Below are 24,894 nucleotides of genomic sequence, written 5' to 3' on the forward strand. Positions count from 1 at the left end.
AGGCTTCCCCTGTTTATCCAGACAAAAGGGTGGCGTGACGCAGCGCAGATACACAAGTTCCTTCGTATACACTCGCATACGTAAACTGTGTACAAGCACAACCCCCGCAAGACCTTTCAGCTACAACTACCCATCCATTCCTCGCCGACTCTGACCTGACTCATCCTCACTAAAGAAAACATGGCAGCACAGTATTTACACCACCTTTTTATCACTATTTGTTAAAGGTGCAACTTTGGCAGCATCGCCCTTCAGTTCTAAGTCTTAGTGTGTTGACTTGAAACTGTAAACCTGCATCCTTTGCACACTGAGCCGCGAATGAAACACAAGCTACAGTTAAACTAACTGGTTTTTGTCAAAACGGAAAACTTTTTATTATCAGTTTGAGGCAACAATATTTAATTGGAAGCATCTGATTCTCTTTTTCACTCAATTATTGACTAATGTTATGCCAAAAATTCATTTGTTTTTAATATGAGAATCAATTCAGGGTTGTAGAGGATAACAATTGAAGCTTTTTTTTTTTTTTTTTTACCCACCCCTCTCTAAGATAGCATAGTATCAAAGGCCCACCGTCTTATTTTCAGACCAGGTCTCATCTACGGCAGCTCAGAACTGCTAATATGTCGTCGTCGGCTTGGACGTTTCTTGGCATGGCTTGCGGCTGTGTTTACTCCCCGCACAGATCAAAGCCACCCGTACAGGTGTAAGCACTGCAGATGGGAGTTAGTCTGGCTGTCAGTTACACCGACTTCACCACGCCTTTCTTTCTGTGTGGCCTTTTCAGCCCCTGAGGGGGGACCGGAGCCAGATCAGGGTAGTTATGGCTGAAAGTGCCACTTAAGTGAAACACAAACACTCGAGCGCAAATGTAGGCCGTTTAAATATGACGCAAAATACTATTAATTGGCGATACGAAGACCTATGTGCGCACGCACGCACACACACACACACACACACACACACACACACACACACACACACACACACACACACTTGTGAATTTAATAGAATTAGCTGTGCTGTCCTAAATGAAACACACATGACACACCACAAATGGAACTTCAGCAGGGTAGAGGTGGTGTGTGTGTGTGAGAGAGAATCTAGTCTTGCATTTTTTTTCTTACACACACACACACACACACACACACACACACACACACACACACACACACACACACACACACACACACACACACACACACACACACGCACACACACCTCAGCTGTGAGCTGGTGGTTGAGAGCAGAGGAAGAGGAATGTAGGTTTGCTGTTGTGAGTCGGTGGATGTTTTTTTTTATTGTTGGCTGATGCGTGCAGGTTTTTCTGCTCGAGGCCGATGGGGAGTATCACGCTCAACGCTACATACGGGCCACAGTGAACCAGACTGAACCACATAATAAATGCCATTATTCATTCGTCAGAGAGAGCCTGTTGTCCATTGCGATAATTTTTTTGGTCAGTGGCTTAAGTCTCTGTCCCCATTAGTGGTGCAGTGTCCACAGCGCTGTGGGAATCCATTGTTTACCCTCCATTCTTCATTAATAATCCACCATCACTCCCTTTCTCCCAGCTCCCTCCTCTTCTTCTCCGCACACAATCTTCCTTTTCTCCTCCGTGCTGTTCTCCCCGCAAGCCTCCTCTATCCCTCTTAGTCATTCCTGCCTTTTGTTATCCTTTTGCCACTTTCCTCTTTCAAGTCTTCGTCCTTCCATTTTCTAACCCTCTCCCTCTTCTTCTGTGCTGCCCTTTCGGACAATGGAGGAATCCCCCGGCCCGGGCTGCGGGAAGGGGGGGGGGGGTGTGGTTGGTGGGGGTGGGGGGGGGGGGTAGAGGGTAGCTTGAGCTGGACTGTGACTGACAGCCCTGTGTGGGACTGGCTGCTTGGCCTTTGTCCTTCTGCCAAGGAAAATGGAGGGAACCCAGAGAGGTGGAACAGCGCGGAGGAGGAGGGGAAGAGGAGCAGTTGGGGTGTCATTCATGGGTGGAAGTTTTTTGTGAACTTTGGGCTTCAAGCTGTGCTCTGCAGGGGGAGGGGGGACGCTTTGGCCAGGCATCAGAGTAGCATCGGTCCATGTTGGCCCATTAGCATTGGCCCTGAAATGGCTGTTGCCTGTGCCTGGCGCTTGTGCCGTTAGCGTCACATAACTTCACACCGAAGACGTTGGCTTTTAGTTCGAGGAGGAAGAAGACTTTTGATTCTCGAACCAGAACGTCCGAGTGCCGAGCAGTTCACGGTCACTCGAGCACCGAGTTTATACTACAACAATGACTGCTGCTGTCTATAGAGCCGAGTGTGCAGTAATGAGCCTTTGGAGAGACCGACCAAGTTACTCGGTCAACCAAATCCTCTCCGCTTTTTATTCCCTGGACACTGAAAGAGTCCAGGCCTACACAAAAGCATGTGCTCCCTGCCCCTCCCCTCTCTTTGAGCCCCTCACCCCCAGTGTGCAAGCAGTGCCTGTGTGTGTGTGTGTGTGTGTGTGTGTGTGTGTGTGTGTGTGTGTGTGTGTGTGTGTGTGTGTGTGTGTGTGTGTGTGTGTGTGTGTAGTCGGTGTGCATTGTGAGGGAATGGATATTTGGAAATAGTGGGGACATAAGGACCGGCCGACAGGGCAGATTTGGCACAAGATTAAGAGGCTCAGGAATGTGTGAATAGGAATTTCATTTGTCTGTTGGCCTAAAGAGAGAAATTGAATGATTGTATGTAATTTGACTTCCTCTTTCTGCCAAACTCGGATTTCTTTACTTGTGGATCAATTGATTAAAATGCCTCTGTGGGCAAGCTGAGACCTGGACAAGTTGGTTCAGCCCTTTTTGATTTTGTTTTACTAAAAGTCAAGACTTTATACCTTTTGTGCCTGCAGAAATAATCTCTTCTGGCCGACATGAGCTTTAGTAATTGTTTTTAAATGTCCTTTTCTTTTGCCTTATGTTTTGATGCTTTTAATGGTTTTACGTGAAGCACTTTGAATGGCCTTGTTGTTGAAATGTGCTCCACAAATAAACTTGCCTTGCCTAGTATTTTTAAATGTGTTCTAAAACAAAGAACCTCCCCACAGGTTTATGATTCAGAGCGGCTGGAGCTTCTCCATGATTTCCTGCATTGTGTGTGTGTGTGTGTGTGTGTGTGTGTGTTTGTAGGTCGAGAGGGGGGAGTCCGCTCCGTGTGTAGTCAGATGGCATGATTGCTATACGCTAAATGGAATCACTTGACTGAAACACTGCAGCCTCTGTGAACATCAGGCCTCGTACAGAGAACATGCAGTTTACTCACAAACACACACACACACACACACACACACACACACACACACACACACACACACACACACACACACACACACACACACACACACACACGCACGCGCACACACACACACACTTTGGCTATCCGCAGTCGCATTTTTAATTGGTTTCTCCGGAGTGATGTGAGGTCCACAAACATTAACATTCCTCTCAGTGAATTTACAGTCGCACATAAACATACTCATAAACACTCTTAAATAAACACCCACCGCCGCCTAATGCACACGAACACACAAGTATGCACGTTAACATACTCCCCATCCATCCATCCACCCCCCCTCAGACGTGCTCACGCTGAGCTCCACTACTGTAGCCGGAGTTGTTGGCAGCCGTGACCAAAGTAAACCGAAGAGACTGCTCTCCCAACTTAAAGACCTACGGCATCTCCTCTCCTGCGACTTAAGAACGACTGCGATGCACAAGCGTGTACGCAAACACACACGCACACACACACACGCGCGCGCACACACGCACGCACGCACGCACGAGTGCAAACACATCCCTCCAGGCGCATTAACGCCGCTCATCCGGGAGGAATGTAAGCAAAACAGCGGGCGATGCAGATAAGACGGATCAAAGCATCGCACATGCACTTAGGTGCAACATGTCTTCTGCCTACCGTTGTCACACACACACACACACACACACACACACAGATTGCTCTGTGTCACAGGTTGCTCACGGCTGACCAGGCTTTTCTCACTGTATACTAATGAGGCATTTTCTCAAATACGTACCCACACCAACTGAGCCCATTTCACACTAGCTGGAGTTGGCCACATAGTGGAAGTCCTCCCCTTTGGGAACTTGTACGACAACTGACTCTGTGCAGCTGTGCCTGTCCTCATAGCCGCACAAATCACTGTTAATCTAATTTATCTACGTTTTTTTTTTTTTTTTTTCCCTCCTCTGGAATTCAAAGCAGTTTAAAAGGGAACATGGACACCGACTTTTTCATTAAATCAATGACGTGCATTTGGATGTTTTAGCTGCCAGACCAGTCTGTGAATAGAAAGGGGCATTCAACGATATAAAGATGTCCCTACTGCATTTAACAGGCATTGACAGTTGCTTTCTTTAAATGTTCGCTTCTCATTGGTTATCCGCCTTCTTTCAGCACAAGCAAAACTAATGAAGAGTATTCTGCAAGTGGGCGTGTTGACTGGTGTGACTGTTGGTGCTCGGAGACCCCACACTGCCCTCTGCTGACACCTGATCATTTACCCACCTCCCCACTCACTCCTCTCTACAGTAATTCATCCCCCTGTTCGCAGCTTCACTCCCTTCTTCATCCAAACAACTCTTGCGAGATCATCCGTGGGTTGCGAAGGAAAGTACCTCGCCTCAGCCCTACAAACGGTTAAACAGTCCCAGTCCCGTAAAGGCCGCCTGAGTGACCGAGCGGGCGGCCGTGGGCTCACGAATACAATGAAGAGACGGTGGTGGTACAGTAAATCCCTCTGCTCCCACTTGTTATTTCAATTGACCCGCTGACCCGCATAACGCTGCTGCGTCTCCCCTGTTTGATTTGAAAAGACACCAGTCGGTGGGAAACGGCAGGGACATCAGATCCAGTCTTTCATTGATGGACCTCACAGTTTAATACCGCTCCTAAAATTAGATGCATCAAAGAACAGATTTGTCACACGTTACTTGGACATGAGTATCTGATTGGACAAGGCTTCTTTACAGATTCTCAGAAAGATAAAAAAAAAAAGAAAAAGAAAAGACAAACATGCTCTAAATCAAACCTCGGCGTTGTGCTTGGAGTGAAGCTGCTTCGAGGATCGGGTACGACATCGCAGTTGCGTCCCAGAAAAAAAAACACAGACAAAGCCTGTCTGCGAGAGGCCACTCAGGAGTGAATGTTCATCTTTGTGAGTGTTCATAATTACTTGTTCACAGCCGTGATTTCGTTACGACCTAGTTTTCCTACTCATCACGGATGGAGCTCAGGACGATATCGAGGGTGGAGAGGAATACACTGATGCGGACGCTTTGGATGGAAGAACTGCTGATTGTCCAGCAGCGTTGGTGCTTTTAGTATCGGTAGGGATAAAAACATATGGTTTTCAAGTTCTTGCATCTGCTCCATAGGTGTTCAGGTGTTTTTTCAAACACCTTCCCCGCACCGACCCACCCACTCAGAGTTTTTTTTTCTTCATCTCAGAGTGTCACCTGTTCTGCCATCAAGGTTGCCTCCCCTCCTGGAGGCCGGTTCCCGGGCCCGGTCACATGGTCGCCCTCATCTCCCTTTTTTTTCCCCCTGCCATCTGATTCCTCTCACCTGCTACTCAGTGAGCCGACAAGCTCTTTGTCTCTCTCTCTGGCTCCATCCATCCCTGTATTTATCTCCTCTCCGCATTTCTCTTGGCGTCAGAGGGAGGACTCCGATCCAAACTTCCAGTAAACTGCCAGTACATTTTAAATATTCGGAAAGTACCGACAGACAACAGTGGTCTTGCTCTGCCAGTAAAAACCCGAACTAACTCTTGGGGCAAAAAAAAAAAAAAAAAATACCTTGCCGTTGGAGCATTTTTAATCCCACATCCAAACACAATAGACATAACTAGTTAAGAGCAGGAAGTGTCTGTCATCGAGGACCAGAGTGGAGCTGAGCTGCAGTATTCTTCTCTTTTGGCAGCGTAATTGTAGAGCTGTCTCCCAGCATGTTGCATTGAGTGTGCGCACACGTGTGTTTTCACACTTTTGTCCTGACAACTCGCATCAAAGAGGGTTTTGTGTTATCTGACGTACTACATGTCTGTTCAACAGTGTGGTGACACTCCGTGTAGCAGCTCTATGTTTTTAAAACCGTAATCCCGGTGGGAAAGGCAGAGGAGTTCAGAGATTGTCTGGATTTTTTTTTTAGCTGAAGACTTTGCTGATAGCCGCAGGTTTAATTTGAATTAACGTTTAGGCTCCATCCAAGCTTGCAGACATCTGTGCACCCTATGTTCACAGAGCATCCCTGAATCATGACTTTATACAAATTCCTAATCCGGAAAAGCACAAGTCGGCAAATTCCTTAAGGGTCCTCTTCCCTTGCAGCGTCTGAGGAGACAGACAGTGGGTCCTCTGTGGGCTGCAGTCAGGGACTGATTGAGGGGGTTAATCACTGCATAGTTTGGGCCTGTTACTTCATCATCTCTCTTCGTCATCTCTCCTCTTCCTCGCCAGCTTGTCTTGTCTTGTCTGGTCTTGTCTTGTCTTGTCTTGTCTTGTCTTGTCTTGTCTGTCCATCTGAGCCGGCAGACGACACACAGACACACTCACAGTGCAAGGCTGGCGGAGGAATGTTTCTGAACGTTGTCCTGTCCAACAACCAGGCTCTTGTGAAAGCACTTGGCACGGCCACAGAAGCAGCACTCTCCTCGCCGCTCCTAACCAAAGCTACTTTTGTTTGGCTGGCGTTACCATGGTGACAAGGAATTTTATTTTGGGGTGTGGGGGAGGGAGGTGTGTGGGGGGCGCGAGGTGGGGGGCGAGGAGGAGGTGGTGGTGGTGGGGGGGTAATATGAGGATGGAATGTTTTTAAAACCACTTCTGGTAACGGCCCCTTTACTGAATACAGAGGATGTTTTGTGTGTGTTCACTTTCCAGTTGTAGTCGGGGCAGAGAGGGATGTCCACAACATTTAGAGAACTGAGGCGCTTTGTGCGTGACCAAAATAATTTATTACTTAATCTACTAGTGGATTGCTGGAGTGATTTATTTGTCTTTGCGAGACATTTTTCCACGCAAAACACCAGTCATGTGACATTTTACTGCTTTTGTCTCTTTCTTTTTTTCCCCCGTTCCTTTAAACTGAATATCTTTGGTCAGACAAAACAAGACTTTCAAAAACATTGTTGGATTTTTGGGAACTTTTGATAGCCATTTTTTATTTTTATTTTAGAATTATTGGAAAGGTAAACAATCTGTCGTGGAAATTGAGCTCGAATATCTTGAAATAATCTGTGTAATTCTGAGGTTGCACTTGACGGTTAATCCATTCTTACCTATTTGAGATCACGCTGCTGTATGTGCAGTTTTGGTCTAAAAATGCTAATTAATAAAGCTGAACTGATGAAATAATCAATGGACAAAAATACTTGGCAGCTTTTGGTAATTGATAAATATCAGACACTCAGGTTCCAGCAAATGTGAGAATCATCTGCGTTTGTCTGGTAGGAAACTGAATGGGTTTGATTGCATCTCAGCAGGATCGGATGCTGCTGAGGTGAAATTTGAAGAACTGAGTGCCTGAGGAAGTGTTTTCATGTTTTTGATTAAACGTGGTGTCGTGTGTCTCCACAGCCTTTCTTCAGACTACTGAACCTACGGAAGCTCGGCCTGAGTGACAATGAGATCCAGAGACTCCCTCCTGAGGTGGCTAACTTCATGCAGCTGGTGGAACTGGACATCTCCAGAAACGGTACACGAACACCAGTTCTCTGTCTGTATCTCAAGCTTTCTCTGTTCATAAGAGACCACCCGTCAAACCACAATTGATTAACACGCCTGAACGTAATTTTCCACTCCTGTCTAAGCCACCCCAAAAATCACAAACAACAAGTGAGTTATGTCTGCAAAGCTAATTTTTGCCATGTGGTGTTAAGCAATAGGAGCAAAGCCAAATCAGTTGGAGACGCAACACTGGGTAAGTATTAGCCGGCCCCTCTTCGCAGCATTATTCCCACCGGCATAACATACATCCACGAATCTCCGTGCCCTTGAAATACGTCCAAAGGAAGGAAATGAAATTCAGCCTCTTAAAGCCACAAAAATGAATTGCTGATTCGTCCCCCCCCCAATTAAATGTCACAGATCTAGACCTGCTGAATTATTTCCTGCTGCAACACGCACAAACACTCTACCCTTTCTGCGTCCTTGCAATGCTGCACACAAACACGAGCGATACTCGGCGGCAGCGAGGGCCTCTGCGGTCGAGGCGAGACATCTGCTCCGCTCCACACTGCATCAAGCGCTGTGGGAGCACCGTGCAGTGGCCTGTAAGGGCATCTCCCATCTGTCTGCCTCTCTGCTTCCCGACTCCTGCTGCAGGACAACGCTGCGCCAGATACGCGTGATAGGCTGTTTGGCTCAGTCGGGATTTCTTTAACGTTGCTCCTGCAGCATCCAATGGTGAAAGTTCTTTCTTCCTAAACAGGCCAGTAGGTCAGATTTCCTCCTGTGCCTTTAAAAAAAAAAAAATTATACATGTGCATCAGACTACGCAGGCAAAAGTAAAACTAGCTTCTCACTTCCTAATATCGTGAGTAAGGTGCAGTCATCTACCTGCCGCGCAAAGAGTGATTACTGCTTTTGGAAAGTGGTAATTTCAGCCCGAGTCTGATGTTCCCTGAGAGTGCTGAGTGCACGCACGAAGAATTATTTCCATTTAACACTTAATTCACACAGCTGCTTTTATGATAAAAAACACATTTTCTTCTGCTTTGCGGTACAAAACGCTGTTGTCACACAGATTTCCGACATCAAATTTTATCTGTTGAAATTAAAAACGTGGCGATACAGCTACAGAGGCCTTTACACAATCCAGCTGCCCCTTTTTTTTTTTCTTTTTTTTTTAAAAGTGTATTCATCATAATGTATGCATGTTATCATTCGTGGGAAATGAAGTGCTTTTAGACACGGATGCAGCGGTCAAGTGGGCTTAACTTTGCCTTTAGATGTAAAAATGCAGCTAACTCTAAATGCACGATGACACAGTTCTAGTTGATGTCAGAAAATGAAGATGTAATACGACACTTAGTCCGTGCCCTCCGCAACCTCCCATCAACTTTCCATGTCATTTTTCCTCTTCTTCTTTCTGACTTCTCTGCTCTCAGCACATCTGGTTGTTATTCCAAGGAATTTAAAATGATTTACACACACACGCACACACACACACACACACACACACACACACACCACACACACTATAAATCAGTGTGTCCACGGCGCTGACTCCTGCCTCTCCATTCTCCTCTTTTCTCCTGCAGACATTCCTGAAATCCCTGAGAGCATTAAATTCTGCCGGGCCTTGGAGATTGCAGACTTCAGCGGAAACCCCCTGTCCAGGTGAGTGGACTGTAACAGCCCATTACCATTCATCAACGCGGTGAAAAAAATAGAAACATTATGCTTTCCTCACGTACATTAACGGGAGTGAGTGGTTGCGCTGCTTTGACAAATGAGACAAAGCATGACAAGTGTCTTTTTGTTTGCTCTAATTTCTTTACTACATGTGCAGAGAATTGTACTTTTAAAGCGTATAACTGTTCACGTGTGTGTGAGCGTATAAATTCTATGTTAAAATTTGCATTGCTAAAAACAAGATTATGCACAGTACAGGAACAAATGCCTGAAGAGCAGCTCATTGTTTCTGTGAGTGTGTTGCTCCCTGAGTAAAGATGGCTCTGTATAAACATGCAAGAGTCACGCTGACCTAACCAGGATACCTGTTAATTTCCATTAAATCCCTATGCAAAGTCACTGCTGCGCCGTTCTGATTAAGACCTTCTCACTACTTGCTACACCCCCAATCAGCACGTTGTGTTTTTCAGCTTCTAACTCCCTCCCATAGAAAAGCAATGGAAGAGCTAGCAGGAGCTTCGGTGAATGCTTTTAACAGATGGGAGTATGTAGAGGGCCAATAGTGCGTGAGATGAACGATCCCATGAACTGTACAGTAAAAGGCTCAGAGACTCTGTTCACCCCTCCCCTCCCCACCCCTCCCCACCGCCCCTGCCTTTCTGCTTCAGATTGCCGGATGGTTTCACTCAACTGCGAGCGCTGGCTCACTTGGCGCTCAACGACGTGTCGTTACAGACGTTACCCAGCGACATCGGAAAGTATGTACACATTCACAGCGCTACGAGTATGAAATGTGAAAGGATGATATTTTTGTCTTTTTTTTTTTTTTTTCCCAATAGCTGTTTTAATCTCTGGTTAAAAAAAAATGGGAATCAATTCATTTTGCAACTCTGCTCCCTAATATTTCTAAATATTTTATCATGAGCTGAAACAAATCATCAATGTATCTATAGGGTTCACTTTGATCAATAAAAAATATATATATTCTCCAGTTTCAGCTTTTGAAGTGTGAGAATTTGCTTTTTCTTTAATTGTAGATTAAATATCTTTGGGATTGTAACGATCGCAATTGTTATAACCATTTTTTCATTGTTTTATAGACTAGTGGATCAATTAAAAAAAAAAAAAAAGATAAACAGATGATACAACAGAGTTAGTTTCGGGCCTGATTATGAACACTACTATGAGTCAAGATTATAATTTCTGTTAAAATTGTTAATGGTCCACGTTGCTCGACTGAAGGCCCCCCCGACTCGGTCATCTCCTTGATGCATTACGAGACCGAGCAGGTTTTCGAGGAGTATAATTCTGTTGTCCATCGGGCTCACTGGCAGCTGGTCTCTGGGCTCCGGGCCACTGCTGCGCTCAGACAGATGGAGAAGTCCATCACCGTGCCAGGCAGCCCAGACGAACAGACCTGCCATCTGACTAACCAACCTGCCTCTCCTCTCCTCTCCCCTCTCCTCCTCCCCCTTCCTCTCTTGCCAACCCCCCTCCCTACCTCCTACCTCTCTTTCCCCTCTTCCTGTTACAGTCTGGCCAACCTGGTGACGTTGGAGCTCAGGGAGAACCTGTTGAAGTCTCTGCCCACGTAAGTGTCCCACCTGCTCGGTGTGCACGCGCGTCCTCCTCCATCTTCATTGAGAATAAATAATTGGCGTCTTTTGACGAACAGTTGTCCCAGCGTATCTTTTCCCTTCCTACTTGGATCAGGATAATGCTTATTAGAAGCGCGTGCGCACTCTTTGAGTAGAACCTTTCTCGCCTGTGGAAGAACGTAACACAAACCACGAGCTGTCACAGCACTGGTTTAAGAATATTTTTTACATGTGTCAGCCCATGTGAATGAATGGTATGTTGTTAACATATGCAGAGTTCTGCTCTTTGCTCTCTCGGGGCGCATATTTGAGTGAGCTAACCCTCTTGTGCTTTGTTGCGCGCAGGTCGCTCTCTTTCCTGGTGAAACTGGAACAGCTGGACCTCGGCAGCAATGAACTGGAAGTTTTGGTGAGTCGACGTTAGGTCCCCTTTACTCATGCAGTATGCAGCAGATAGTTCATTGTGCCCAAACGACACCCCCTTTCTCGTGTCACACGGGCGTTCAGAGTGACACGTATCACAAATATCCTTCTCACATTCCCTCCACGGCAATTATGATCCAAACCACGTGTTTACCTCGGCAAACACAGCAGAGGCCGTTCTGTCAGAGGCGAAGCCCCGCCCACGCCGTACCCCAGCGTGAGCGCCGCTTTTAGCCTGGGAACGCCCACCTGTCTCAAGACAGAGTAAACAATGCCTCATGACCTGCCAAGGGCGGCGGCTGAACAAACAGTCCACATCATGATGAAAACTTGCCTGCATGTGTGTCATGAGTCAGCACTCCACTGATATTCGGCTTAATTTCACTTCTGCGCTCACTTTTTAGAAACTCGAGCTCGACATGTTTACTCAAATTGATTTTGGAGCTGAAGGAATGGCACCAAAAACAGAGCTGGCGGGGAAGAGCTCGAGCTTTTCATTTGTGATAATAGGAAAGTAGTTTTTGTCAAATTCTAGTCAAACTGAAAATTACATTCCTGCTGGAGTCATATTAAGTCAAAGCTAAGCCATGCGTCAAGCCTACTTAACCAGCGATGTTACATCACTTTCTGACATTAAAATCTTTGATGCAATCATCTGTGACTATCCATTTCATCTGGAGATCGGACGTTGTTTAGCAAACACGGTTTCCTGGAGCCTCCACCCCTCTAAAAGCGTTCAAATGCTGCATGATACCAGTAACACTTGAACATGTTGGCTAAACATTTACAAATATAGCCTTCCTCTCTCGCTCTCTCTTTTTTTTTTTTTCATGTGCTCTACTTTATCCCTTCTTCAGCCGGACACCCTCGGTGCTCTCCCCAACTTGAGGGAGCTGTGGCTGGACCGGAACCAGCTATCCTCATTACCACCAGTGAGCACAACTTTCTTTTCTTTTTTTTTTTTTTATTGCAGATGATTTTAAAAACATGCCGCATTGCAAAAAGTCAGCTTTTTTTTCTCTTTAGAAATGTTTGTAAAACTTCAATGAACCTACGCCAAAAAAAACAAACTCTTCCCTTATCAGTTGTCTTTCCTGTGCTTTTGTTGTAAAGATGATGGTTGTATTGTGCCTCGATGGCTCATAATTTGCTTTGTGTGTGTGTGTGTGTGTGTGTGTGTGTGTGTGTGTGTGTAGGAGCTGGGAAACCTTCGGCGGCTGGTGTGTCTGGATGTGTCGGAGAATCGTCTGGAGGAGCTTCCCTCGGAGCTGAACGGCCTCATCGCTCTCACAGACCTGCTGCTCACACAGAACCTGCTGGAGGTCGTCCCGGACAGCATCGGTGAGAAACGCCTGAGGAAAGAGAGAAACGTTAAAAAAACAACAACTGAGATAACAAGATTTTAGAGACGTTACATTAAAAATAGAGATGACAAAATAGATGACATTAACTATGTTTTGTATGTTACACTATTTTTAAACCGCAGTAAACGATGGATGAGTTGGTTCATGCTCATGATTTTTTTTTTTTTAAAGATAGTGTTTCACACCACAAGTGTATTTTTTTTGCTACTTAGTAAAAGTTTGCAGGATAATCATACAGCTTTGATTGAGTAAATACATGGGCAGGCCCATTGTGTGTAGAAGACATGTGTTAAAAAACAACAGCACTGCCCTCTAATGGAGAAATGATGCCAGTGATGAGTTGCACAGGCAGTAACAACCGCTTGTGATTTGTTGCATCAACTCACTGAACTATGAATGAAAAACATTGCAGACATTTGACACATATACATATCAGACATGTACAAAAACGGACATAATTAGAACTTCAGAAAAAAATAGTGCCAATGTTTGTCATTGGTAGTAAAGATGATGATGATGTCTTTGGTGCCTAAGTTGTAAATGTTGGTGTCATACTGCTGCAGTTTGTTAAGCAGTGTTGTGGTTTGTCCGCAGGTTGTCTGAAACAGCTGTCCATCCTGAAGGTGGACCAGAACCGACTGACCCACCTGACCGATTCAATAGGGGAGTGTGAAAACCTCACGGAGCTCGTCCTGACGGAGAACCTTTTACAGGTAGGGAGACATAAACCGCCCACCTCAGACCCACTTGGGATTTACTAACACCGAAGTCCCATTAAACAGCAATCAACTTTCATTATTTATTTCTCTGATTATTAACGGCCTCTGTCTCCCTCCCTCATAGTCACTTCCTCGCTCGCTGGGCAAGCTGAAGAAGCTGACCAACCTGAATGTAGACCGCAACCGGCTGGGCAACGTGCCCAAAGAGCTGGGCGGCTGTGCCAGCCTCAACGTTCTCTCGCTGAGAGACAACCGCCTGGGCAAACTGCCTGCTGAGCTTGCAGATGCCACGGAGCTGCACGTGCTGGATGTGGCTGGAAACAGGTAACCTGACGCGACACGTTAATAATACACGGCAGCTAAGGTTTAACACCTTGAATAGAACGCCGTTGCCAAAATGGAGCGGCGTCTTCTAAACAGACCACACTTCCAGTTTGGCCTTTTTAGTGTGATCAAGAGCTCAAGATCTCTGCAAGCTCAGATCTGCGAAGTGATCAGGAGCTTGCGACTTAACTTAATGCAGATATGTTTATAAAGCTGGTGAGCTAAGTTATGGAAATGATGCGTCGGACAAACTTCCAGCAAAGATATCATGGTCAAGGAGTTATTTGTGAAAGGTTTTAAGACGGATATTTCTAAAAGTTCTGGCGCATAAATGCTCATTAAATACATCAAATTATTCCTCGTGATGACCAGTTTAACATCATGGACTTATCGTGTGGATTACATCTTATTCTCAGTTGCTCAAAATCAAAGTTTGCGGCTCATCGTGTCTCCACTTCTGTCCAGATTACAGAACTTGCCGTTTGCCCTGACGAACCTCAACCTGAAGGCCATGTGGCTCGCAGAGAACCAGTCGCAGCCGATGCTCAAGTTCCAGACGGAGGACGACGAGCGAACGGGCGAGAAAGTGTTGACCTGCTATTTACTGCCGCAGCAGCCCTCCCCGAGCCTCGGTGAGTAGATTTATGTAAATGCCAAATAAGGCTTTATCGTTTGTTTTCATTACATAAACATAGAACACGCGAAAGGAAATTAGGCCATTCTTCAAAGGAATATCCTTTAAATTGTGGTGTTATTTTGATTGCATAACTGGTTATTACCTCGCCTAGCCCTGTGTATATTATATATTTTTTTTCCTAATTAAGATTTGTATTGTTTTGTGTGTCTAATTTACCCATTGTGTTAACTGGTGGGAAGTCTTAAGACCACAGACGTGTTGTTGAGAGTTTATTAAATCTGTCCACTCAATAGTGATCCGCTGCCTCTGACTTCTTTCGCTCTTCATCCCTCTCCTCCGCTCTCCACAGAGAACCTGCTGCAGAACAGCGTGGACGACAGTTGGACGGACAGCAACCTGAACCGAGTGTCGGTCATTCAGTTCCAGGAAGAGACCAAGGCTGAGGAAGAGGATGACGAAGCTGCTGCAGAGCGCAGAGTGAGAAAACACGAAACGATGCACTGCCATCTTCTGTCCCCATTACATACCGCAGTTCAGAGGATTTTCACCTTTTCACCTTTCGATTTATACCAAACGTCTGCTCTCATTTTGAAAATGTCACATTTACTGTCGCAAAAATTGTTTCACCTGCTTCAAGAAGGTTACGACCTTCACTAAAGCCTTTATAGCGGGTCGACCCTTTTGCACGTTTGTTGCGGAGTGAATGATTTTGATTTATTTTGTTTTTCTCAGGGCCTTCATCGCAGAGCCACACCGCACCCCAGTGAGCTGAAGGTGATGAAGAAGGTGATCGAGGAGAGGAGGAACGAAGCCTACACATCCAGACTTGATGGAGAAGAGGAGCACCTCGACCCACAGGTACCAACATCGTACTGTGTAATGAGTAATCTGTCAATCAAATTCATTACCAACTTTTCACTGAAATTAACAATACGCCCTTTTTTCATGCTGTTGAGACCAACTTTACAGACCTCACAGAGCACCGAATGAAACTCATATTTTGCCTTGTTGTCTGCTGCTGTGTGAGATGCTGATATACTGAAAATGATGCCGTTGTTTTCAGGAGAAACGACTCAGCGACCTCTCCAACCAGAGCCACGACTCCCAGGTGTCCAACAGCACCCTGTCGGCCACCTCCCACGAGGACAGACACCACGTCACCGCGGCCTCGCAGAGGGAGGACCTCGTGGACGGCCACTCCCCCCAGGACGAGGACGACCTGGATGAGATGGAGGTGGAGTACATCGAGGTGAATGCCGAAAAACATCTTAGCCGCGAAATAAGAAACGAGTGAAAAGCCTCCTGTAAAATCTCCTCCCTTCCTCTCTCCAGCCCACCGTGCACTTTGCAGAGGAGCCCATCATCCGCGGCGGCGACGAGGACGACTTAGAGGACGGCGAAGACGGCGAGCGGAGCGACGAGGAGGACGAGAGGCCGGCCTTCCCCGCCGAGAAGCAGCGTCTGATCCGGAAGGACACGCCGCACTACAAGAAGCACTTCAAAATCACCAAGCTGCCCAAGCCCGAGGCCGTGGCCGCGCTGCTGCAGGGCTTCAGTCCCGACGGCCTCGGCTCCCCGACGCAGGCCGCCGAGGACGAGCAGGACGAGGACGAGGACGAGGAGGAGGAGGAAGAAGAGCAGACCGTCGGCACCCCTCAGCACCACCACAGGATGGACGAGCTGGACGACAGCCGGCTTCAGGTCAACTCCAGTCAAGTGAAGGTAAAGGAGAGATCCTGACGCTGGCGTCGTGGCTGAGTAGGAATTGTTTTAGGTGGAAGAAAGAAAAAAAAAAAAAAATCACACATCATCATACATCCTCACCTGCATATACATATGTATGTTTACAAGTGTGACGGAAGGACTTACAGAATGCGAAAAAGGTGAATCATAGGTACATTACACACTAAATCAGTTTTCTAATTAGGTTATTAGAATATATATATTTGCCTTGCTCATTGCCACTCTGTAAACACTTAAAGGGTCAGTGTGTAGGATTCAGCCGCATCTACTGGCAGCAATGGAATAAAATATTCCTAATCATATTTCCATTATGTTTAATGTAAAAGAATTGATGTGTTTTTGCTACCTCAGAATGAGTTTTCCTACGTACATGAGAGCTTTGTTCCAAATGGCGTACTTCTGTACCATTTTGAGTGCATCAGTGCGTTCACGCTGTCAAGTACAGAAACATGCGGTGCACTACAAGTACCAGAGTGACGCACTCAAAAGTGGCGAGCGTTGTTCAGTCGGTTGCAGTCCGCAGCCTCGCCACTAGATGCCACTAAATCCTACACACTGCTCCTTTAATACTGTATGCATAGAGTGCCCTTACCCCCGCACCCCCCTCCTCGTAAGTTTGCATTCAGTTTGGAAGAAGCGGGCTGCCAGAACTGAAGATGGATGTGGCGCTGCATGCAGGGTCATTGTGGAAATGAGGACACCTACCCTTGTGCTATAAATCAAGGGTGATGCATCTTTTTCGGGAGTTGATGGTTTAACCACAAACTCGCCTAGTCGTCCCACCTGGCCGTCTCCGCCTTTCTCCGTAGCTCCGTCCCACACGAGGACGAGATGTCACCCGCTAAAAGTCGCGGTGACGGCAAAAAGATTCTCACATTAGAGGATTCTCACATTAGAGATTGATCAACTTGAGGACATTTTACACTCCTATTTTCATGCAAGATTTCTTCTCGATCCTTTGTCTCCATGCGAAAAAGCAAAAATTTATTCTTTTAATAATTCAACCATTCCTGCACAACACTGGCCCAGTTCAGCACTAAACTTCTCACCATTATGATTTCATTGAATAATGACATTTCCACACTCTGCTTTTATAACATTGTCTGCTTTTTAAGTATGAATGAAGCGAGTGAATTCTGCTTATGAAAATGAACCTCCTCATTGATCACGAGTATTTGGGGGGGGGGGGGGGGACACTTTTTGAGATCTGATGATTTATCAATGTTAATTGGAGAAGTTTATTTAAAATTTTTTTAACACAATGATCGTCTCACCGAATCTGTTTTGTGTATGTTGATGGATGTGGGTCTGTTTGTGTGGCTGAACTCAGTCCAACCAGAACATGTACGGGCAGAGCTGGAATGCGAGATCCAACGAGCCTGGTTTCTGTCACATGGCCGTGTTTTTTCTTTTTAATGGGATGTTTAAGTTATTGTAGACGTACTGTCCCCATTGGGGTTCAGACAAATTAATTTCTTATAATAGTTTCTCTCTTTGTTTTTTTTGTTTTTTTGCTTTCTGTAAATTACTTTTCCTCCTGTAGATTTGTTTATATTTTTTGGAGGCTGTCCCGTAGTTTCTTCCCATCCTTACATAAGTAGGCCTGCTGTCTAAATCAAGTCTTGCTACTGGAGGAAACCGGCGTTTTGTGGTGTGGAGGCTGGGCTTGTTCTGGTTTCGGGAGCTTTTTGCCTTCTCTTGTCCGCTCTCTCTACACTGTGTCACTGTAGCTCAGCTCCTTGGTCTTGTCTTTCCACCTCTGCCTGTATTTGCTTGTGGTGGCTGGGGAGCGAATGTGGAACCACTTCTGCTTCGAGGTGCTCCGTCCCAGTGGACTTTGAAGTCCCACAACCTGCAAGCAGAAAGTGGATCGTTGAGTGTGTTTGGTGAAATTTATGGAAAGTTTGAGGAAAGTGTTTTCTTTTCTTTTTTTCTTTTTTTTTTATATATTCTTTTGAGTGTGAGTGTGTGTGCGTGTGCGTGCGTGTGTGTGTGCGTGTGTGTGTGCGTGTGTGCGTGCGTGGGTGGGTGGGTGTGTTTGTGTGCATATTTTTATTTTGGCCTGACTAATCCGCATGCTTCTTGCTGGTTCCTGTCCTAACAGGGGGTGTCATTTGATCAAGTCAATAATCTGCTGATTGAACCTGCTCGAATTGAGGAGGAAGAGGTCTGTACCTACTCTTTCCCGTCCAGTCTGTCTCTCTTGTCCCTCACTCACCCACTCATTCATCCACCTGTACTCAGAAGTGGACAAAAAAAAAAAAAAATACCCACAGAAATCCAAGCCAATCACTAGTGAACCCCTAACCACCACTTATTTACAAGGGGGCCGGTGTGGCAGAACCTGGACACGGAACTTTTTTTTTTTTATTTACGACTGCAGATACTTAAACACTATAGAAGTAAACATGTAATGAGACTGTCATCAATTTGTTGACGGATAATTGCATTGTCAGCATTCTGTGGTTCATCCTTTGGACTAATACAGCTTCAGTTAATACTGCTAATATAAACCAGTGCCGTTCTTATTGCTAGTTTACTCTTTATTTTATTTTTTATTCTCATGTGGTTATAAATAATAGAGCCCAACAGATGCTGAATCTTTGGGGGCCGATATCGATATTAGGGAATAAAAACATTACACTAAATATTTATGTTTGAAGAAGCAGATTTATTTAAATAGATGAATTTTATCCAATTGGGATCATTTTTATAAGATGTCGCAAACTTCTTAGGCTGTCACTTCTAGCCCAAATGTTGTAATGTTGTTAAATAAAGATTAATGCATCGCATTTCTATATTTCGATCCATTAAAAATATATTAACTGCTCGATCACTTTTAGGTTTTTATTTAGGCTGAGGCACCCTGCACGTTTGCTCTCGTATGTCCTTGAGAGAAGCCTGTTACATGATGTTTAATCTTTGTTTGTACATCCAGTGAATAAACAGCGCTGGGTAAATATTAGGAACAGGCACTTACTGCGAAGGCAGTATCTTTGCACACTAGAGGAGAATGACCACCTCTGTTTTTTTGTTTTTTTTTGGCATTTATGAGAGAAGGTTAAACTTCTGTCCTTTTATGAATTTCCTTTGCAGCTCCTAAAACAAGATGCTTTTAGGGCAACCGGACAAATATACTTAATTTATAGGAGGCCCAGGCCTCTCTGAGTAATTATTAGTCCCCTGGATGTCCACAGTTGTGTTATCCTCCTCACGCTGAACCATAAAATGCATTCGTGCCTGTTTTTCATCCTGCCATTAAAAAAAAAAAAAAAAAAATGTTGGTTATGCTCCATATAGCTACAACTTTGACTTTAGACATACGGCAGTAGAGTAAATCTCAGTCCAGCGTCAGGTTCTGGCACGTGGCACCTCTCCTGCCTTTCCTCTGCTTCTGCTGCTTCGCTCCTCTTCATCCCTTGTCCACGCTGCGTTGCCCTGGAGTGAATGGGCTGGTCGCACTGCGATGAGGCGAGTCTGCTCTACCCACTTCCACCAGTTTTGTTTTTTTTTCTTTTTTTTTTCCTTCTTCTTCTTCTTCTTCTTCAGTGTACAGGTATACAGAGATGGTATTTAACTCGGCCGTTGACCAGAAGAAGATCTCCGGGGTGGATTAAGTTTACCACTCAGTCAAAGTTTAATAGTTTAAGCCAGTATAAATAACACTTGGCTGGTTGATAGTGACTGGATGGTATTTTTTTTTTTAATTCATCTTTTGTGGAATTTCCCCCCCCCCCCCCACCTCCTCCATCTACTCTCTTTGCATGATTTAATGTCTGAATATTCTATCTGAATACACTCATGCTGTTTAGTCGAGGTGAAGAAAACTTGCACGAACATTTGGTTTTCGCTTCCATCAGGCAATTATTTAAAGGGCGATCAAAAGGTTCGGAGATGGTTCCCGTTGCGTGGAAACGGAGCACAGCGCGGTGACGTGCACCGAGCGGGGGGGTGGGGGTGGGGGGGGACTATAACCTTCACGAGTAAGTATAGAAAGTTACGTCACGGGATCAACTTCAACACCCGAGTTACACGCGTGTATGCGACCGTCGGTGTATGTGCACTGGCGATTTCACCACGGACCTCAAACGTTTTGGGAACACATGGAGCCAAATCTGGGAAGTATATAAGAACCCAACAAGCTCTGGCCGCTCGCCCTCCGACGCCTCAGAACGTCACAGCAGAACTCGGTGTCGACAGTCCGACCCCGGAGGACGAATTCACGGTGCACGATCCTAGGAACGCCGAAGGGGGAAAAAAAAACAAAAAAAAAACTCCTGACCTGATGCGCCTTTCCCAGTCTTGGAAAACGGTGACGTTCGGCCCCCTCTTCAAGCGGAAGCGTCACTTGGACCGCCTCGTCCAGCTATCGACTCTCTGAAGCACTTGGAGGATCTCCGTTGCCGAGTTCTCGAGTTTGCGGTCACCAGAAACGTGTGTAACTCGGGCGTTGATGTCGATCAAGCGACGCAACTTGGAATACCTTCTGGCGACGGTTACAGCTTCCTCCTCATCCTCCTCCTCCTCCTCCTCCTCCTCCTCCTTCGAGCTCGTCGCCGTGCTGAGCGGTCCCAGAACTCCTTCGATCGGCCCCTCGTCTACACCTTTAATGAACGATACCATCTCATTACATTACAACGACTGCTGGATTCTCAACTTCCAGCACACTCCTCTTGTCTGCACCACCCCCCCCCCCCCCCCCACCCACCCCCCCTCCACTTTCCACCTGTATCTCATTATGTCTCCATTCCTCTCCATCGTTGCATGGCTTGCAAGTACACAGAACATACACAGTCTGGTACAAGTCGTTATTTAGTGTTAACCTCACAAATCCATTCTCCTGCACACACACACACACACACACACACACACACACACACACACACACACACACACACACACACACACACACACACACACACTACACATTGTATTGTTTCCATTAAGGGGCTCTATGAGTCTAGTTGAAGAGGGCTTCAGACAGTGTGTCCGTCTAATGTCAGTTCAGTGGCTTCTGGTCGATGATTCTGCTCCAACTTTTGTTTTAAGTTTTAAATGAACTTCAGGCAAATATATAAAAAATAAAACTTAAAAAAAAAAAAACACCTTCCACTTAAAACTGACATTAGGCTACCGACAAGTCAGTGTCTCTCCATCCATCCATCTGTTGGCACAATCCCAGGATGCGGCACTGATTGATGACGCCCTCTTCTGGCTAAAAGAGGGAGGTCACCCACAAATTCAAACATGAAGCCCAAATATGTGAAAAAATACAACTTTAAACGTTAAATTTAAGAATTTAATAACACCACTGTGGGCTCGACTTCCTCATTATGTGTCCCGAGATGGGTGGTGTTTCGTGGGGTTTCACTGCCAGTATCGCTGACTCCACCCTCCTCAACTTGCAGCATAACCTGACCATCATGCGACAAACAGCGCGGCCTGGGTATCAGCATCGCCGGAGGAAAAGGGTCGACGCCTTACAAGGGAGATGACGAGGTACGGCGTAGATGTTTGTACCGGTTAAAGAAAACAGGTCACAGATTATAGAAGTTTATATATATATATATTTTTTTTTGTATGTTTGTGTCTTCAGGGGATCTTCATCTCCAGAGTGTCTGAAGAAGGTCCTGCAGCCAGAGCGGGGGTGAAAGTGGGAGACAAACTCTTAGAGGTAAAAAATAAATAAATAAATATATATATATATATATATATATATATATATATATATATATATATGTTTAATGTAAAACAATGTTTTTTGTTTGCGTGTAATCAATTCCAGACTTTTTCTAAAGTCAGTTTGGTTTGTCTCAGGTAAACGGAGTCGACCTCAACGAAGCGGAGCATCACACGGCGGTGGAAGCCCTGCGTAGCTCCGGCGCCTCGGTTTCCATGACGGTGCTCCGGGAGCGCATGGTGGAGCCGGAGAACGCCATCACCACCACGCCGCTGAGGCCCGAGGACGACTACTTCCCCCGGGAGAGGCGGAGCAGCAGCGGCCTGGCCTTCAACCTGGAGGCCAGTGCCAGCGGGCCGCGGCAGCGCTGCTCCACCTGCCTGATCCGCAACGACAAGGGGCTCGGCTTCAGCATCGCAGGGGGCAAAGGCTCCACGGCCTACCGCACGGGAGACACGGTGAGATGCTAAAAAAAAACACCCACCACCCCTCTTTGTCAATTAGTATTTTTGGTTGGCATGGTGACAGTGGAAGCAGAAAGATGCCGGGTCAGCAAGTCTTTATCCTCAGAAAAAAACAAAACAAAACAAAAAAACAGTCCCGTCAGTTTTGCGGTAACACAATATAACAAATAATATGATCGCAAATGTGACGATTTTTTTTTTCCCCCTCGTCTATGCTCGTACACTGAAGGTCTGCAGGTGTTGAGGCTGTTTTTATTCTCCTTTGGCACACGGGTGATAAAGTGCGAATAAATTTGTGACCGTTTGCTCACTCACACTATTTAAAGCTCCCGAGCAAAGCGCAAATCTGACACATGAAGCCTGTGATGGATTCAGATCGTGAGTCTGTAAGTTGTCTTTCGAACAGGTGATTTAAAGGAGCCTCCCGGTGGAAGCAGGCGTGGTCCTGTGAGTCAGGAAGTGAAGTCACACCGCGCTCACGGTGTAACGGTCACGGCGGGTCCCGTCTTTTAACGCGCTCTATTCTGACCGCGGCGCGTACAGTCGTCGCCAGGGAGACGGAGATATGAATAGCCAGCTTTGACACTCGATAGGTCCGCTGTAATTGGACAGGGCGAGGTGTGTATTTGGGCCAGCGCGTTGCCGCAGATGCAACCCGTGCAGCTCGAGGCGCCCGCAGAGAGGAGAGGACTCGTAAACTTATGACTGAGGCGGGTCGGACTGTAAGTCTCGCCTCTCTTCAAAAAAAAAAAAAAAAAAAAAGCTTCTTTTTTTATTTTTTTTTTTTAAAAGCGACGCAGTGACTCGCCTTGGTTGTTATTTGGTGATCTGAGGAGGCGGTGCAGACTTTGCTCCTGCGTGTGTTTACACATTCTGTGTATGTTGATTCTGAGTAGAAGCTCAGCTGGCTTCTACTCAGAATCACAGAATTTCTATTTGGCTTCTACTCAGAATCACAGAATTTCTATTGCAAAAAAAAAACAAAAAAAAAAACAAAAAAAAAAAGGGGGACAATATGTCTCCGGGGTCGTGCTTTTTATTGAGCTGCATGCACTGCAGAGTCCTAATGCGTCTTCGTGATCGACTACCGTGCCGTTAATCGCTTGTAGGTTTGTTTGTTTGACGCGTAGAATCCTGATTGCAGTTTTGTGGCATAGCGGGGCTGCTAATATCTCAGAAGAAGCTATAACTCCTGCTGGGGTGGGGGGGGGGGGGGATAATTCTTGTCAGGTGCTCACTGTTGGGTATCACATCCTGACTGCTCACAGTTAACACGCTGATTCATCGCAGCCTGTTGCAGCCTGTTGCACCAACCACGTCTAATTCGGTACACGGGCGGGGGAGATAATGACGTAATGATAAAAGCATCGTTTAGTTACGGAGCATCGGCAGCATCTCTTTTTAAAATTCAGTTTTATCACATAAAACAAACTTGAATGCAAAAATGATCATTTTAAAGCTGTAAATACGTCTCCTTTTCTTTTTTTCTTCTTTTTTTTTTTTTTTTTTTTTTTTTTAGGGAATCTACATCTCCCGCATCGCAGAGGGTGGAGCGGCGCACAGAGACAGCACGCTGCATGTAGGCGACCGCGTGATCTCCGTGAGTAACCCCCCCCCCCCGCCCCCCTCCCCACCTGGACGTTGTAGAATTCAATGTGATCCAAGAAAAAAGGTTTTCACTACAAACGTTGGAAATATTGACCCAGAAAAAAAAAGAAGAAATCTTAATTCTATATTTACAATATTTCATGAAATATCGGTCAGAATTCATTCCTTTTTTTTTTCCCCTTCCCCCCCCCCTCAGTTTTCATTCATGTTGTTTTTGTTGCACGTTTTTAATATATCCACTTTTTTTTTTTTTTTTTAATTTTCATTATTGTATAATCGTGTCAGTTGAGCCGCGACTCTGCTTTCATCGCTCGAGTTGGGTCTTTCCGTGTCCGAGAAAGATCAGGCTGACTCGTGTTTCGGCCTCGTGCTGCCGAGAGAACACGCGGGAAATTAAAATGACCTCGTCAGACTTCCCTGTCGCGTCACATCCACGAGGTCCCGAGACAAAATACGAACCTGGTCCTCGTACCAGCAGCGACTCGTCACTGCTCCGGGGCTCCTGCATGCTTTACTTTCGTCTCCTGTTTCTTTCTGCATATTAACGACTCTTTATGTCGCATGTTTCTGTCCAGTTTTCACCCACGCACACTTTAGCGACCTCCTGCGTTTCCGTAAAAAAAAAAAAAAAACGAGCTGACGCTCAATTGACAGTCTCGGGGATCCTCTTCCGGTCGGCCGAATGTAAATCTGCCTCGTTATTGCAAATCCTGCTCTTCATGAATCGCACAACAAACTTTTCCTGTGTGATCCTCTCGCAGTTCTTCTTCTTCTTCTTCTTCTTCTTCTTCTTCTTCTTCTTCTTCTTCTTCTTCCCCCCCGTCTGTTTGCAGGCCGTTTCTTTCCTCGCTCACTCTTTCTCCTTTCTGCATGCTCACTAATGCATTAAGTGCATCTCGTTTCCTGCGTGGTGGAGGGTACGGTGTTGGGGCGGAGTGGGCGGAGC

General features: G+C 45.9%; 1 protein-coding gene across 1 annotated transcript in view; it reads left to right on the forward strand.

Moving 5' to 3' along the window:
• scrib (scribble planar cell polarity protein) overlaps positions 1–24,894 on the forward strand; it is a 61,464-nt gene that overhangs the window by 16,831 nt on the left and 19,739 nt on the right. The window contains 20 exon segments of the mRNA XM_069159654.1: positions 7,610–7,727; positions 9,295–9,373; positions 10,057–10,146; positions 10,923–10,979; positions 11,332–11,395; positions 12,267–12,341; positions 12,606–12,750; positions 13,368–13,486; positions 13,617–13,816; positions 14,282–14,448; positions 14,803–14,930; positions 15,186–15,311; positions 15,517–15,702; positions 15,786–16,175; positions 18,301–18,363; positions 21,605–21,634; positions 21,636–21,695; positions 21,793–21,870; positions 22,014–22,334; positions 23,860–23,940. Coding sequence (XP_069015755.1) covers positions 7,610–7,727; positions 9,295–9,373; positions 10,057–10,146; positions 10,923–10,979; positions 11,332–11,395; positions 12,267–12,341; positions 12,606–12,750; positions 13,368–13,486; positions 13,617–13,816; positions 14,282–14,448; positions 14,803–14,930; positions 15,186–15,311; positions 15,517–15,702; positions 15,786–16,175; positions 18,301–18,363; positions 21,605–21,634; positions 21,636–21,695; positions 21,793–21,870; positions 22,014–22,334; positions 23,860–23,940 — 2,577 coding nt within the window.

Source organism: Embiotoca jacksoni, unplaced genomic scaffold, assembly GCF_022577435.1.
Source record: "Embiotoca jacksoni isolate LCO1_2020_lvr unplaced genomic scaffold, fEmbJac1.0.p SCAF_25, whole genome shotgun sequence".
NCBI lineage: Eukaryota > Metazoa > Chordata > Actinopteri > Embiotocidae > Embiotoca > Embiotoca jacksoni.